This window comes from Mixophyes fleayi, chromosome 3, assembly GCF_038048845.1.
Source record: "Mixophyes fleayi isolate aMixFle1 chromosome 3, aMixFle1.hap1, whole genome shotgun sequence".
NCBI classification, from domain to species: Eukaryota; Metazoa; Chordata; class Amphibia; order Anura; family Limnodynastidae; genus Mixophyes; species Mixophyes fleayi.
The window spans coordinates 47115081-47132814 of record NC_134404.1 but is presented as its reverse complement, the minus strand read 5'-3'; the positions used below and the strand labels follow the sequence as shown (position 1 = coordinate 47132814).

Genomic DNA, 17734 nt, shown 5'->3' with positions numbered 1-17734 from the left:
CACTTCCTTCAATCAGGCACTTTGTAATTCAGCCCCTGTCAGTGAGAACCGCTGGCTCTCAGCTGACAGGGGAATGCCTGCGCTGCCAAGCTGTGAGTGTGTTCTCTATATTAGAACACACTCCAGCGCTGCCACCTGTGTAAAAAAAAAAAAAAAGAAAACATAAAAGAACAAATAAAATGTATTAAAATTACACTAAGCACTAAAAACTTGCCCTAACTCCAGGGCACCTAAAAAAAACTGGATTGTACAGGAAGAGGCAGGGGGATTGTAGAGGGGAGGGGTCTATCAGCAGCACTAAAGTTAACTAGTTAGGAGCCAACTCCCAGCTCCCCTCCACAACCCATGGTAAAGCAGTGTCCCCCAGACTGGATGAAAGAGAAAATTGAGATTTCCAAACAAATTTACCTACAATGTATTTATCCCAGTCAATCAAACAGAGAAGAACAAACAAAAATAAATGTAATTTACTGATGTACTTTTCTTTGTGTTCCTTTAGTGTAAACGATATTTTAATCAAGTTTACGCATTACTTGCCCAAAATGCGTGTCCCAGCAGCACGCTCAGAACACCTGACTGTAAGCGGTTTTTGTGCAGAATTTGTCTCATGTCCCAGCATCCCTGAAATAACTGGACGGCTATATTATACTACGCGCTACACTAGTTGTTATCATTTTACAGCACACGGTCAGATAAATCAGGAAACAGCCGCAACACAAGCACATGCTGCACAGAGAGCTGGGACCTGTGAGAAGTGCAGCAGCACTAGAAGACAGCCGTCAGGTTAGTAGTAATATACATGCACTATACTTGTAACATGAATATAATTCATTCTAACTGGGGGGCTAGGCCGAGCGTACAACAGGATCTTAGTATTTCCCTATAGAATTAACTTACCGGGATATAATAAACGTTCATTTTAGGAGCTTCGCTAGCAGTGAACAGCATTCCTGAGGAGACAACAACACGGAACATGAAAACTCCACTCACATTATACACCTGACAGCTCTGTAGGGCAGAGACGAGGGGCAGCCTAAAGTGTCATGTTCGGTGGGTAGGGGAGCAGAATGTTGTGGCTGGTAGGCAAACATATTTTCAATTTCTACAAGTAAAACAGATTCTCACCTGAATTAGGGTAAAGGCATACATCATTGACATCTGCCTCTGGTTCTATAGATGTAAAAATTTTGCCCTATGAAAAGTAGGAAGGAATAGAAGTACATTGTTAATTCCAGTAAACTGACTGCATTGTATTACACTTCTGCAATGCCAGCCTGGGAGTTGCACATTGCAACAACGGAAACTGTATTAGCTAGACAAGATTTCCAATCGAACCTGGAGATAATACAATGACCGGTGTATACTGGAAAGATTAGGAGATCTTCCTGCAATTTCTACACTGCACTAATCTGAATTTTCTGCCTAAAATGAATTTAGCAAAAAAAAAAAAACACAAAAAAAACAAACCACTAGATTTGCACATGACCTAAATTAACGAATACAAATATAAATGCCATCACAAAACTACTCAATAAGTATAACTTCCACAAACACATTTTCTTGCTCCAGGTTCACCTCCAACCTTCAGAATAATTACTGGTTTAGGAAACAGTTGGATTAATAATAATAAACTGAACACACTATAACGTGGAGTCTTAGAGCCAGAGCAGCCACTTCACAAACAAGACAATTGTAAAGTTTGTGGTGCTCCCTGTTCAGGAAAAAATAACTGTTTACCAAAGTGAATTTTATATTGTTCCTCTCAGAAGAGATAGGACGTTCTTCTGGTAGCAATTTGGAATAAATATCTTTAAATCATTCATATAGAATCAAATAGCAGAATCTTGAAAATGTGTTTGCACCCATAATTTTGCTTGATAATAACTTTGGCAAATGAAATGCAATCAGCTTGGTCTCCCGGGTATAATGATACCAAATATATACACAATATGTCTGACATTTGAAAGTGTAACAGCTATATTTTTACTTTATACTTGTTGTACTATTCTGATTTTTAGCTCAGTGAGACCCTGGTTAGTTTGTCTGCTCTCTCTTTTGACAGTACAAAAAAGGTTCAGTGTAAACTGGATACAACAGAGGAAAGAACACACGCATGTCTCTCCGTCACTGCTCTGGGCTGCGCTCTGCTGTATTTACTTAGAACACGGTGTACAGCAATCAGCGTGCCAAGAACCAACTTAAATAGTTCCTAGCTCTCCCTCTAGGCTTTAATACAGGTAGAAGAACACAGCAAGATTGCTCTAAACCGGACTTTTTAGTACAGATGGGATTATTTGATATATTATCTGAGCACTATGCATCACACAAAAGATGCGAATGTTTAGATCTGCACTTACGTTGTCTTTGTTCCACATTTTTATGATTCTGGAGTCAGCAGATATAATCAGCTCTAACGGATCGTGAAACTGTATGGACCGGATGGGTAAACCGTACTGGTGATCTTTCACCATCAGTGGCTGGCTGGAGCGGAGATCGTACATCAGGACCTGCACAGAACCAATCAAATTACCGATGAACATGTCTTGTAAGTATAGTACATAGTAACCTTTCTCTCTCCAGGGCTAAACCTACAGAGCCTGGCCAGAGAGATACAAGAAACTGTGACCTGCCGATATGGTCAGTGTATGGGCTGAACAAATAGTAAAGGAGACTGTAGCTCATCTGTTCACTAAGAACTCGTCCCATCACTGACACTTAGTTACTAATGAGATGACAGCTGATTATTGGCTCATCTGACAAAAATGGCTGCACCCACTGTTTTATAAGTCCATATAAATACGATCCTGCCTGAGAATACAACAGAGGAACCTAACTACATCTACGTTCCACATAAGGTGCATTTGAGATTTTCATAGATACAGATAATTATATTAGCTAGAACATTGTGTTCTTTCAATTCCGTAACTAATGTGCTAACATTTCTTATCTTCCTGCAAAGTCAATGCACTCTGATCTCATTTACGGTGCATAAAAAGTCTAAGGTGTGGTGAACAATCCTTTCTGGTGACATCAAGTGCCTGGATTTGTGCGGATGTCCCTAGATCTCCACCAAGGGCACTGGCAGGTTTGTGGAGCGAAACAACCGCAGTTGGGAAAGCAGCAGAAGTTGCACAGGACTATTTTGCACCTTACAGCGGCCCTTCAGAGAAGTACGTTTCAAGGTGCACTGTGCTTAAATAAGAAGCTTAAAACACACAACAACCACGTGTAGTGTAAAGTCCCAATGTTCTTATAGTCTCATGATTAATTTAAGACATAGCCCCAGCAGTATCTAAAACTGTTACGTAACGGAATGGGTGGCTATAAAGTGATAGGAGCGTGGACTTTGGTGCGGCGTTTACACTTTTGCACAATCGCCTCATATTTTTCCGCCCCTCTGCACACAGCTAGATTTAGGAGCAGCCTCCATAGAACGTACAGTCAGAAGGGACACTTCAATCATAAAGCCATTTGCATTGTGGATCAAAAATAACCTCCAGAGTCTCCTCCTTACCTGTCAGGAGGAGCTGGACGGACTGGGGGCGTTGATAACTAGATGTTATTTATGGCCAAGCACAGTTGTGCACCAAATTTTATGCCCGAAAGAGAGATTTTGTTTTGTGGGCTGATATATCTAATAGAGATACAAGGGGTGGAAAGGGCAGATTTACAGGGTGTTTGCTATTTAGCGAGTCTTCCTGCTACGACCTTGTTTCACACACGCCCTCACAGGTGGTGGAAACCCGGCTTCCAGGTCGGCGTGAGAGATGCGCAGAGGGGGGCGGCGTGTCTGGATGCGCAGAGGGGGGCGGCGTGTCTGGATGCGCAGAGGGGGGCGGCGTGTCTGGATGCGCAGAGGGGGCATTTTTGCATACAACTAAATACTTATTACATTTTTTTGACCCAACTACTTCTAAAACAGGACTGGTCAGTAATTATTTTGGAGAAGTGCCTTGAAATAATTATGGAGACTCTAAGGGCGCCGCGAACTGCAAAAGTTTGGGAACCACTGGTCTAGACTAAGTCAGGCTCCGTCACATTAAATTAAAAGGCTTTGTAGTCATCAGAGAAATTAGTCTTAAAACATGAAAAAAATGACAACATACGGTTACATAATATTCTGCACATGCAATAGAAGGTTATTGCACAGTAGTAGAAGGTTATTGCACAGTAGGAGCGGGAAAGAATCATGTGACGTATCATTGCACAACTAGAACATAGCAATTATTACGCAGCAAAGATCCAGTCACAGGAAACGGTGCATTGTACATGTGTGCTCACTTTATAAGTAACATTAATAAATGGATATGAAAGCCATACAGATGATAAAACATCCCAGTACACCTGTACAGAAGTGCGTTATTTGTGGTATATGTTTAGTATGTTTTGCAACTAAAATCATTAAACTGATGAGATCAGGTAGGACCACGGCCGTCTCACATTAAATGGGATGTGGACGCATAATAAGAGGGAGATTAATTTTATTTTTTATTCAGGTGTTTATGTTGCATTTGTTGTAATTTTAATATTTTAGAGTCACTGCCTGGTATGACAATATTCACAAACATGAGTTATCACATATTTAAACCCCTCGCACGTTCTGTCTGTACCTGTCCAGTCGACGTCCCCACAGCCATGTGCAAAGGTCCATTAAACTTCAGAGCAGATACAGAGGGCAAACCCTCGATTCTAAAACAAAGGGAAAAAACAGGAGTATAAGTGTGTTATACACAGTCATATAACCAAGACAGACACACGCAGTGCTCGACTGACCTCAATCATTACAAGACAACCAGGACGTCATCACACAGGACCTTACATTTCACTGCGAGACCTAACTATACTGCGGCCTTCGCAGTATAAAATAAATGGGCATTATCCAGGCACCATCAACATAGGGGAGGACAAGACAATGCCAACGTCATCATCATTTATTTATATAGCACCACTGATTCCGTAGCGCTGTACAGAGACCTCACTCACATCAGTCCCTGCCCCATTGGAGCTTACAGTCTAAATTCCCCAACACACACACACAGACAGACAGACACTGGGGTCAATTTGATAGGAGCCAATTAACCTACTAGTATGTTTTTTGTAGTAAGGGTGGAAACCGGAGCACCCAGAGGAAACTCATGCAAACACGGGGAGAACATACAAACTCCACACAGATAAGGCCATGGTTAGGAATTGAACTATACTGCAGCCTTAGCAGTAGAAGATAAATGGGCATTATCCAGGCACCATCAACATAGGGGAGAACAAAACAATGCCAACTTCACAATTATATAGCGAATTCTGCCCCATAGATCGAGGCCTAGCCCTAGCTCCAAATTAGTGGTGACTAGCAGGAGAGACCCCAGATTTTAAAACAGCAGCACAGGATTAGAAACTACCCTTCCCAGGCACTTGTACCACCAGGTGCCACTGCATCATTCTAGAACCATTCAATTCAATTATTAGCAACTCTGACACTGACATCATCCCGGAGGCTGTCCTGAACCAGTCTAGTAAGACCAAGATGGTCTCTCCCAATGGGTTTCCACTTACATGTAGGCTTATGCTCTCGAAACTTAAAAGAAAAAAAAGAAGAAGTGTCTTCTATAATGGTAATAACACACACACAATGTATACCATGTAATTATGCACCACATATGTAGGCAAAACCTCTAAAGTACACATATAATCAGTAACCCTATAAACACAAGAAACAATGGCGTAACAAGACGCATAAACTAATAACGGAATCACTGCTAAGTGCATCTTTGCATTACGTAAGATCAGAGACCACATATAATGGCCATAAAATGTATCACATTTCCCACCACCACTCCTCAGAACAATTTCATTGTAATACACTAATATGGTCTCCAGCAGTAAGCCACGTAAGAGGTGCCGAAATGGTCTTAGTCATTGTTAAAGGGTAATTATATGCATCTAAGGGGTGTGTATGGTCAGACACCATGGTGACTCCAGGTTGATTTCTGATCACTATTACGGTCATTAGCCTTGCATCAGACATGTGTCAAATCACAAAGCTTCCCCAATATCACAAGCTTGACTTAGCTGCTTAGGCAGGTTTGACATTGATCAGGAAGTCCACCCCCTTAGTCTTTACAGAAGAGGAAATGGGGGAGGAGAGGCAGAGATTAGCCGCAAGTCAGATGCTTTACCTACATAAGAAGTATGCATACTACTATAGCCAGATTTGTTCTATGTCCTGAACATGTCTATTCAGTGCTAATCTATGCTACGTATGGTGGATATATTAAAAATTCTTGAAACTGAACCAAGTCTGGTTCTTTGGTGATCTATAAGTTCTCTAAGTTCTCCCTTTGTGAACTATAATGTTCTGAACAGGATATTTACCGGTTATTAAAAATGGATGATTAAAAGGAGCAGGGGAGGATGATTAAATGTTTACAAGGAATAAGCTGCTGGGGATTAATGCCTTGATATAAAAGAACAACACAACTAGTATCACAGATTGTATGGAGACAGGGACTGGAATATATACCGAAACTTTCCATGTCTGAAGCAAATAAAACAGGATTCTATTGGTCCTTTAACTTACTCTGTGTCTTCCGTTATACTGCCCAAGGCGCAGTCCAGAATCCCCACTCGGCTCCTCGTCCGGGGGTCCCAGCACTCCACCTTACCCTGGGGAAGATTACAAGCGTGAGAGCCAGCTAAATACCCTGTGTGCCATCCTCTGATTGTACAGGGTCTGTGGACGGCTATGGGCAGAGGAGTAAGATCATACAAGAGAACACAATAAGTATTACCTCAACTGTGCCAGCGGCAAATAAATGGTGCTCGGGATTGATGTCACAGACATTAACCTGTCTGAAAGAGATTTGCAAAGATCGCATAAGTGGAATACTGGCTGCAATTATCATCTATGGACGAAACACATAACGTGAAGTCTGAATTCACAGACACAGAATGTGAACATATCACTTGCTTAGCACCACCTAGTGGCCTGTGCAGACAATGACATGAAGCACAATCTAATCTTACTTACGAGGCATCGGTTTGGAGAGAGTTCAGATATCGCCCTTGCTCTAGGTTAAGCCGGAATACTTCAGAGCTGTGGAAAAAAAATATATTAAGAACTTTTAGAGAAAAGGTAAAAAGCATTTTTTTATACTGCATATATAACAGCTAAAAATTATACACACACAAAAACAATTCCATAAACTTGTCAGAGACCCACCCATACTGCAATCTATAGCCTTTTATAAATTTTCTATGTTTGTGAACTAATCAGTCTCTTATTGCGCACAATCATCTCTTCGCTGTTCCGTTTTCTGGGACGTGAACATGGGGGATGCCAACACTCAGAGGTCGTGGATTTGTATTAAATATAAATAATGTGATATGCTCTACTCTCCCATACCCAAATACATTTCCAATATCAATCTGTTCCTACCCACAGATCAGTCATCTTTACGTAGCAACCAATCTCCTCTCCACCAAGTCTATCCCAAGCCTTCCAACACCTTGGGGGACATTTATGAAAACTGGCGACAACAAATTGGTGCCGTTATCATATAGCAACCAACCAGAAAGTGTTCTTCTAGCGCAGTTCAGAAATGGAAAGCAATTGTCTCATTAGTTGCTCCGCGTTACAGCACCTTTTTCCACACATTGAGTCACTGTGTCCTGGAGCAGAAGTGCTCCACCTTGTGGTTTAACCAAGATACCATCAGGACTATGTCTGGCTGACCTCACCTTGGCACCAGCTGCAGAGACCATTCCCCGGGATATAGGGCCTGTCTGCTGAGAAAGTCAGGCTCCCAGCCCCAAGTTCCACCAAAAGGAAGATGGCCCTGGTAGCACAGACACTACTAGTGGCAATCACAGTACACTGCAGTCAGCCCCAGAGACGGCCAAGGGATGCTCTCAATAGGGAGTCATTAAACCAGCACTAAACAAGACTAAGTAGCCAGAGGTATAGAGGGGGAGGATCTACAATTTTAGCACTAAATTTGAAAGTGCCCAGACCCCAGGGACCACACTCTCTACCCCACAGTCTGGAGCGTCCCCCAAAGACGTCAGAGTAAATAGGTTCTCAGTTCCAAAGAATTGTTCTACGGTGAGATCATTTTCTCCAATATACCACAACTCACTTTAGATGGAACAGACATATCTTAATATTAATAAAATGCATATGAAAGCCACATGGACTATACAACAGTTTTAACTCCACAACAATAGAAATGCAAGTTTAGTAGAACAAAATTGTTATTATAGAAGAACTTTCCATATTGCTGCTCTACTTATGAATCTGTTCGGAATTACACAGGAACAACCAAGGGCTGATGAGGCCGATGGCAGGAAAATTGCATGAGGTTCTAATGGTAATAATATTAATACTGTCTATTTAATATTGTTGACTATATAAATATATTGGTTTTATATAGGATAGCAATATGGCCTTGATACCACAAGGGTCGGGGGGGGGGGCACCAGGCCTATGGCCCCAGCACTGCGAGACAGCAATGCTAACCACTGTGCAACCGCTTGTGTCCCTCTGCTACAGAATGAGAAACTAATGTTTACTTTACACTCCCCACAACATAATTAGGTTCAAGTTTCATAAGTGCCCTTTTAACTGATAAATCATATTATATCATCATCACCATTTATTTATATAGCGCCACTAATTCCGCAGCGCTGTACAGAGAACTCATTCACATCAGTCCCTGCCCCATTGGAGCTTACAGTCTAAATTCCCTAACATACACACACACAGACAGAAACAGACTAGGGTCAATTTGTTAGCAGCCAATTAACCTACTAGTATGTTTTTGGAGTGTGGGAGGAAACCGGAGCACCCGGAGGAAACCCACGCAAACACAGGGAGAGCATACAAACTCCCCACAGATGAGGCCATGGTCGGGAATTGAACTCATGACCCCAGGGCTGTAAGGCAGAAGTGCTAACAACTAAGCCACCATTAATTATGTCTTAAGATTTAAATTACCTTGCTCCAACAAAATACAGGTCACAGGACGGGTAGTGATAGGCAAAATCTCTGCCAAACTTTGGTATCCTGAGCCTGTGGTAGCGGCCGTGCTGAGAGTGGAATTCTACATATCGGTCACTGTGCAGGAAAACGATCTGGAACAGAAGAGAGAAATGCTGTTACACCTCCACACCTGTTATCAGCCAGGCTGCAGTGGCTGCACATATGGCTTCTCACTCTGCGTGATGATACATTTGGAAGCTGAGAATGGGATTTTGCAATGTAAAGGTTTAAGGAAATCGCCATTATCAATGTCAGCTCGTAACTAAACGGACAATAGCTGGGTAGGTAGCGGAAGTCAGTCACACAAAACCTAAAGAGCAGAGGCCTGAATCTATAGACATGCTCATCAGGCTCATCCAGTGCTTCACTATTCAGATACAGATAATTCTATTACTGCGCACAGCCCCACACAGATGGGACAGCTTTAAAGACAAGGAGTGTTATTCTAAGGCTTGATATTACTAATATAAAAAGTGTCCTTATGTGTCTCATCAGTTATACGCTCTCTCCTCCTTGTCCCCAGGCTGATCCTTTCCAGTATTTCTGAGCCCATTTGATAACATGAAAGTTACGGTTAGGGCTATACTTTAGTATGTATTTTTTTTATAATCATCATAACTCATTAGCATTTAAGTTGTAAAACACACAAAAAAAACCCAAAAAACTTTACATAGGAACAAGATACAAAAAACACGGCGAGCAGAATACACTAAAGCTGAACCAGCCCAGGCAGATAGTGTCCTGTGTGGTTAGTAACCAGCATGGAACATGTCTTATGTGCATCTGTGCCGTACAACCCTGCAGTTTACTGTACAAATTAGACTGGCTTTTAGCAAATTAGGTGGCGAGTGCAAATCTATATTCCACAAATGCTGCTGTCAGCTCAGAGTGACCACAGGAGAATTTAGTCCAACCGAACTTGGTCATGCTGCTTGTTTAACACACCTAGGTATGACTAATTATCTAACCTAGGGGTAAATGTGTTAAGCAGATCTGTCAGATCAACAAAGATCAGCAATTGATACAGCCATATTTTAACCGTCAATTTTATTAAAGGTAAAACCTGGCGAAATCGCCGATTAAAACATAATCCCTAATCCCACACTTGACAAAAAAAAACAAAAACCTGCCACAACAACATGACTGATAATCCTCTAGAACATGCAAGAACAGCAAAATACTCCCAAAGCTAAGACAAATCTAATAAAATACTGTACCTTTGAGTAGTCCTCAGATAAGATGTCAAACTTAACCACTGGAAAAAAAAGCACATTGTAAAAAACACATTAAACCAGAGAGAGAATGAAAAGAAAAAAACAGCTTGTCGCCCAGAACATTTAAAAAGATACACAAAACGTGTAAGATGCAGGTCTAGTACCAATTGTGATCGTCTATATTTTAGCAGAGTAACCACCCGGATCACACTGGGTTGCTTAAGGTCTATTTTTTAGGTGATCAACTATTCTATTTACATAACAGGGGACGTGTACGAACACTGTTCTACAGGGAACGGCATAGAAAAGTTAGTGTTCCCTATAGCAAATCATTTTCACTTTTAAAAATGTATCCGGCAACTTGAATCTGATTGATTGCTATGGGCACCACCTTTACTACAGAGCAGCCTGTGCAACAATGTATTAATGTCCTAATATCTTTAGTTCGCCATGTATATTTGCAGTGCTGTGTCTTAGTCAGACTTCAGATCCCCAGGGTGAATGTAATGTGCACATGAACCAGAAACTGTATTTTCCTTCCTTTTAACCACATTTAACTATATCGATACACAGATGTAACGCAATAAACTCACTAAGACTTTACTCTCCAGTCACAATCTGCTACTCTCAACCAGTAGAGATTAACTGTAGCTATTTGTTGTTTAATAAACACACTAGAACAATACATATGTTTTCATTCTAATACTTTGTAATTTTTCCCCCCATGGTATAATGAAAATGAAGCTTAAATAAACATTCCCTCTGAAATTTGCACTTTTGAGTTAGACAGCAGCACCTTTAGCTATGTGCGAGCTGTGTATATGCTACAAGTTGAAGAGTCCAAGTTTTATAGATTATTAGATTTTTTTATGGAACTACCAGAGACATCTCAGATTAAAGAGAAAGGTTTTAAAATCATAGAATATGAAACATTCCATGTTTATATTGGCAATTGTGGTGGTATCTGGACTACAATGATGTGTGTTAGTACTGTCAGCTGCACTCTCACCCTAGAGTAAAAAACCTCCTCTACCCAACTAGCAGATCAGCGGGGGTCCTGTGTCCAACACTATACATTTGTCAGATACTTCCCCCACTGACGCCTCTGCATACAGCATACAGCTCTCGTTGAGGAAAAGGCAGACGATTTCTGAATGCCCAATACCTCAGTGCTTTCTTGTGTTAAGAGAATGAGTGGAAGCTGCACAGTAGCCGCCCAATCTGCTCCCTCAACGTCTGAGTGCAGCAATTCAAACTGACCCTTACCGAGGGGTCAGTATAGGTCAATTTAGGACCACTAGTTCTAAACACCCAATTGCTTGGTATAAAAGCTATTAATGACATTTAAGCTATACAGGCAAAAGTCACGGCAGCTACTCAGAATTGAACGTATTTGAGTGAACGTTTTAATCACGGTGGAGGCATTATTTCTATACATACCCGACGTCAGCAACACCAACAAAGATCATTGGAGCAGTCAGACTATACGAGCTCAATCAGAAGATCACACCTTAGATATTAGTTTCTAATATCCTCACCCGTATCATGGAAGGGGAACTATTACATATAATTTTGTGATGTCACTAGACCAGTGTTGGCTAACCTGTGACACTTTAGGTGTTGTGAAACTACAAGATCCAGCATATCCTTCCAGCAATAAGCTGCTATATATTGGCAAAGCATGCTGGGCCTTGTAGTTTCACAACACCTGGAGTGTCACAGGTTAGCCAACACTGCACTAGATGCTTTTTTTTCTACAACTTGTACTTTAGGCTTAGTGACCCCAATAACTTACTCTTGATAAAAAAAATATTAAGATCCAGGAAGAGCATTAAGTCAGTGACAAGAATGACACCGGCAGAATGTAAAGGAGAATACTAGTCACCCAAGTTATAACAGGATCCCAATAGCTAGCATTGGTGCCCGTAAGCTCAGTTTATTCTCCTGGTTGCTGAGTGTGGGATTTTTCAAAGCCATCTTGACCTAGGCAACTTGTTGGGTCACAGGTAGACAAGATATGTGTCTAAGGTGGTCACAAACGTGGGAGGGCAAACTGGACAAATCCTGTGGGGCTCTATTAGCTTGGTCGAGCAATGTCTGCACACACATAGCAACAGCAATCACAAGACAAATGCATTTTAATACAGGATCGATTGAAATCCGGACAGAAACGGACCCACAGATGTGACTAGGATATAAATACATTAGAAACTGTACAAAGAAGGGCGACAATAAAATAATTTATGACCTACAGCACACAACTTAACCGGAAAGACAAAAAGATCGTAATATGTATAGTTTGGAGCAGTGAAGAGAAAGGGGGAACGTGATAGAAACTTTCAAATATATCAAGGGTTTGAACAAGGTACAGGAGAGAAACATTCTTCAAAGGAAGAGAAGTATTAGAACACGAGGACATGTACTGAGACTGGAGGGAAGTAGGTTCAGAGGGAATGTGAGTAAAAACTACATCACATAAAGAGTATCACATAAAGAGTAGTGGATAAGTGGGATAGCCTCCATCAGAGGTGGTAGAGGCTAATACAGTAGAGCAGTTTAAACATGCTTGGGATAGCCATAATATCTTAATAAAAAATAAGGGATCAAATAAGGTTTGAGATTACCATAGATTACTAAAACAATGTGCAGACTAGATGGGCCAAGCGGTTCTTATCTGACATAAAATTTTATGTTTCTATGACTATTTCAGGACAATTTGGTCTACCATAGGAACGTGTGTTGCTAACTTTACCCCCTAGTTCTACTATAAGGGGTCATGGAGACGAAAATGAAGGCTTTATCTAATAAAATAAAATAAAAAATCAATGTTTACAAATATTTAATCTTAACCACATATTTCAAATGCCAATGCATGAGCTCTCATGGAAAACAAAAATAAACATATGTAGAATGTTTCACTTGAACAATTATAATTAATATTCCAAACAAAGACAGTAATCAATTCAATAGGAAATAGAAAAGAGAGGATAAAGAAAGACATTGAAAGGTCTGGTCATTTTATAGGACACTTACCATCGGAATCCAAGCACCTTTCAAACTTCAGAGATAGCTGGTAAGTGTCATAGCAGCGGACACGGGGCTTGTATGTTCCTGCAAGACAATGTCTTATCACCAGGGGTTCATATAACTAATCTGCTGTCCGAGAGAGAAAGTAAAATGATGCCTCCTCAACACTTACTGGAAGAGAACCTGTTGCTTACAGACAGTGATGTCACTGCTACCTAGTGAAGTGATAGGCTGCCCTAATGCCTCAGTGATGTCACTGCTACCTAGTGAAGTGATAGGCTGCCCTAATGCCTTAGTGATGTCACTGCTACCTAGTGAAGTGATAGGCTGCCCTAATGCCTCAGTGATGTCACTGCTACCTAGTGAAGTGATAGGCTGCCCTAATGCCTCAGTGATGTCACTGCTACCTAGTGAAGTGATAGGCTGCCCTAATGCCTCAGTGATGTCACTGCTACCTAGTGAAGTGATAGGCTGCCCTAATGCCTCAGTGATGTCACTGCTACCTAGTGAAGCGATAGGCTGCCCTAATGCCTCAGTGATGTCACTGCTACCTAGTGAAGCGATAGGCTGCCCTAATGCCTCAGTGATGTCACTGCTACCTAGTGAAGCGATAGGCTGCCCTAATGCCTCAGTGATGTCACTGCTACCTAGTGAAGCGATAGGCTGCCCTAATGCCTAAGTGATGTCACTGCTACCTAGTGAAGTGATAGGCTGCCCTAATGCCTCAGTGATGTCACTGCTACCTAGTGAAGCGATAGGCTGCCCTAATGCCTCAGTGATGTCACTGCTACCTAGTGAAGCGATAGGCTGCCCTAATGCCTCAGTGATGTCACTGCTACCTAGTGAAGTGATAGGCTGCCCTAATGCCTCAGTGATGTCACTGCTACCTAGTGAAGAGATAGTTTGCCTTAATGTCTCAGTGATGTCACTGCTACCTAGTGAAGAGATAGGTTGCCTTAATGTCTCAGTAAGACCAACACTGGATTAGCACAAAACACAGCTGCCTTCACATTAGATAATCAAACGAGAAAATTATAGCAACAATAAATATACATTTAAAAAAAAAAAAAGGGAGAGAGACTCACATGCAATGTTCTGTTCCTCTAACCCTGCTGCCTGAGTAAGCCTTACAGTTATAGTATATCTTACATACCAAATAACAGGTGTAAATGGAATAGCATGATCTTAAAAGATAATTATTGAAATAAATTAAAGTAAATAAAAGATACATTTGACGGTCCAAGCAGGACATATGTTTGCGATTTGCCTTCTTCATATTGCTTCAAATGTATCCCAAGTCCCTCCACTGAGAGCTAAAGTTTCCCATCCATCCAACATCAAGATTGAAAAAAGCCAGTCTCCTGCTGGAGGGAGGATCGTCTGCTTGGAATCTTACAATTTTTGGTGGATTTATCTTTTATGAGCAAGATATAATCTACAAGGGCATTTACTCAAAATATTATATTCTTTTATATGTATTTTGTGCATTATATACTGTATATTAAAAAAATACAAACATAATACCCCTTCTCCCATTCAAAGGATTAATTTGACATAATGATGACAGATATTGCACTCTGGCTGCAGTCTCACCAGTTGCCATAATGTACTGTCCATCCCGAGAGATTTTGATGTTCGTGCTGACTGTGGGCATTTCAAAGTCCTGGATAAGTTCAATCCTCTTCCGTACATCTACACGTCAACAAGAAAGGGGATTCATGACAATTCTGTTAGCGCAGTACTCTAAAAATACACTGCTTTTAAATTATGGGGGGGGGGGGTATTCGCAAATTTCAGCACTAAAGTACCTACCCACATCTTTTTTCTGTAGTGACCTCTTCTTGCGATCAGAAAGCCACTGGATTGGAAAAAAATATGAATGTCAGTAACTGAAAGTTAAAGTTCATAAGCAAGTCATTCCTACAAGAATTTACAATCACAAGCTACATTACAGTAAATATATGTACAATTTATAAACACAGCCCTGGAATATGTTCATCAATAAGTACTTTATATATTGGTTCCTACAGTGCATCTGCTTTTATGTACATATAGACACCTGATCTGTATGTACATAATTCTACCGCGAAGAGTGCAAATTGAACTTCAAATAAGATTTTATTTTATATCACAAAGTATTGTGTTCAGTGAATCCAAACACATGGACTTTAGCAAAAGCACAGAAAGGATACTGAACAAGGGAAAAAATGCTGCATGAACTATATTATTATTATTATTATTAATTTATAAGGCGCCACAAGGTATCCGCAGCGCCGAACAGAGTACAAACAATGGACAGTACAGGGAATAACAGTACAGAACAATAAACAAGAAGTACCAAGACTCCAGATGCTCCAGGAAAAGCAAAAATATTGAAGTTGGAGCAGAAGAGAAGGTAGAGAGACAGGAGGGAGAAGAGCCCTGCTCATACGAGCTTACATCCTAAAGGGAGGGCAAACAGACGATCGACACAAAGGGAGTCAGAGGAGGGGAGCAAGTGCACCCTTTTCAAAGGAGGAGCCAGGATATGAGAGCGAGCATGGAAAGAGGGTTAAGTGGAAGGCTGGTAGGCTTTGAGTGCCCGTTTGAAGGAGCACAAGTTAGGAGAAAGACGGATGGAGTGAGGGAGGTCATTCCAGTACAAGGGGGCAGCTCAGGAGAAGTCTTGAAACTATAAATACTATGTCAGCTTATCCTGCACTCCATATACAAGGAGGTGACTGGGGTGGACCTCAGATACCCATATAGCCTTATTGTACTTAGGGGGTGGCTGTCAGCAGTGCCAAGCAGACCACCGGTTATTATCTGTCTCTAATATAGACAGTTTGTAATGTATCTTGGTTTGAATTCTTTTTTATGTAATGCTATAAAAATACCTTATGTACCACAGCACCTATACAGCTAAAAACGCTAGTTCCTGGGATTATGTAACATGCAAGCAGGGATAATTTATAGCAAATATGCAAGATATATGAATGCAGTCTGCATGTGCATGTACTGTGTGCTGCACTAGATTACAATGTTATAGATGTCCCAGGAACTAAGGTTTACGAAGATATATTTGAAAGTATAACCCGCATGTGACAGATGCCGGGGGTATGTGAGTGTATGTAGTGATACTAACCCCTGGCCTGGGGTAATGGGGTAAGTATGGTACTCACCTCTGGCATGGGGTAAGTATGGTACTCACCTCTGGCATGGGGTAATGGGGTAAGTATGGTACTCACCTCTGGCATGGGGTAAGTATGGTACTCACCTCTGGCATGGGGTAAGTATGGTACTCACCTCTGGCATGGGGTAAGTATGGTACTCACCTCTGGCATGGGGTAAGTATAGTACTCACCTCTGGCATGGGGTAATGGGGTAAGTATGGTACTCACCTCTGGCATGGGGTAATGGGGTAAGTATAGTACTCACCTCGGGCAGGGATTTCCCGCAGCTCAGATTATAGATCTTCACGTCATTGACATTTGAGACCTGCATGTTTGTGGGTGATGGCAGCTACCGGGCGGACATTACAGGACAGCTTCAGCTCAGAGCTGAGACCAGTGACCCCACGTTATGTGTCTGCCGAGTGTGCCGGATCCTCACATGGTCACATGGATGGGAAGTAGGAAGCAGCGGTAGTGCTTGGTTGGTTGGCGACGCCATCTTGTGGCTGTCAGCGGTCCCAATGACGTAACGGACAGGCCGTCTCATGGCTGGCATAAACTCTGCTCGTGAAACAAGCGCCATCTTGTGGTTGTCAGCGCTCACAATGACGTAACGAACAGGCCGTCTCATGGTTGGCATAAACTCTACTCGTGAAACAAGCGCCATCTTGTGGTTGGAACCTCTGAAGCAGCACATGCTCAGTACTTTTAATAGTTGTCCACTGTTCCTATTTGAATGGTTTTAAATATTGGATCAGCAGCACAATTCCTCCTATTTTTGTATGATGCAGCCATACCTCCTGCTTGTCCCGCTTTAACATACATGCCAACTTTTTGGACCTCCTTTCTGAGTTCCTTAACATATATACTTTAAATATCACGAAATTGGAGTTTAAATCAAATGCACACTCACAGCACTACTTACTGCATAATACGTTTTAAACTGAATGATTGATGTTGGTAACATCAGCTAACCACATGTACAGTGTTTTGGGAGCATCTTGTGGCCCACAGGGCAAGCACAAGTAAGTGACTCACTTTACAGCAGCACCAATGCCAGGCTATTAGGGCAAATTGGAGTACACTGTGGAGAAGTCATGTAAATAAAAATAAACTAAATTTGTGGTAAACAGGAGCTGAAACAAGTACCACGTACAGTGCAAAATCTGGAGGAGATGGCCAAAAAATTCTGATATATGGTGTACGTAGATATACTTATTGGGCTGAAGCACAGTTGAACGTACACCTATTTGCGCAGCGTAAATTGCTTGATTTCTCTCTGCAGATGACCACAAAAAAATTAAAAA

The 17734-nt window shown here is 41.5% G+C and overlaps 1 protein-coding gene across 1 annotated transcript in view; it reads right to left on the bottom strand.

Moving 5' to 3' along the window:
- NOL10 (nucleolar protein 10) overlaps window positions 1-16900 on the bottom strand; it is a 57471-nt gene extending 40571 nt beyond the window's left edge. Inside the window, exons 1-13 of the mRNA XM_075201438.1 lie at window positions 16693-16900; window positions 15088-15133; window positions 14869-14967; window positions 13282-13359; window positions 10252-10289; window positions 8990-9126; window positions 7025-7090; window positions 6786-6846; window positions 6575-6660; window positions 4611-4689; window positions 2358-2507; window positions 1126-1192; window positions 898-950 (exon numbers count right to left, since the gene is read on the bottom strand). Coding sequence (XP_075057539.1) covers window positions 898-950; window positions 1126-1192; window positions 2358-2507; window positions 4611-4689; window positions 6575-6660; window positions 6786-6846; window positions 7025-7090; window positions 8990-9126; window positions 10252-10289; window positions 13282-13359; window positions 14869-14967; window positions 15088-15133; window positions 16693-16758 — 1026 coding nt within the window. The 5' untranslated portion in view covers window positions 16759-16900. The remainder of the gene's footprint in view (window positions 1-897; window positions 951-1125; window positions 1193-2357; window positions 2508-4610; window positions 4690-6574; window positions 6661-6785; window positions 6847-7024; window positions 7091-8989; window positions 9127-10251; window positions 10290-13281; window positions 13360-14868; window positions 14968-15087; window positions 15134-16692) is intronic.
- Between the last annotated feature and the right edge of the window lie 834 nt (window positions 16901-17734).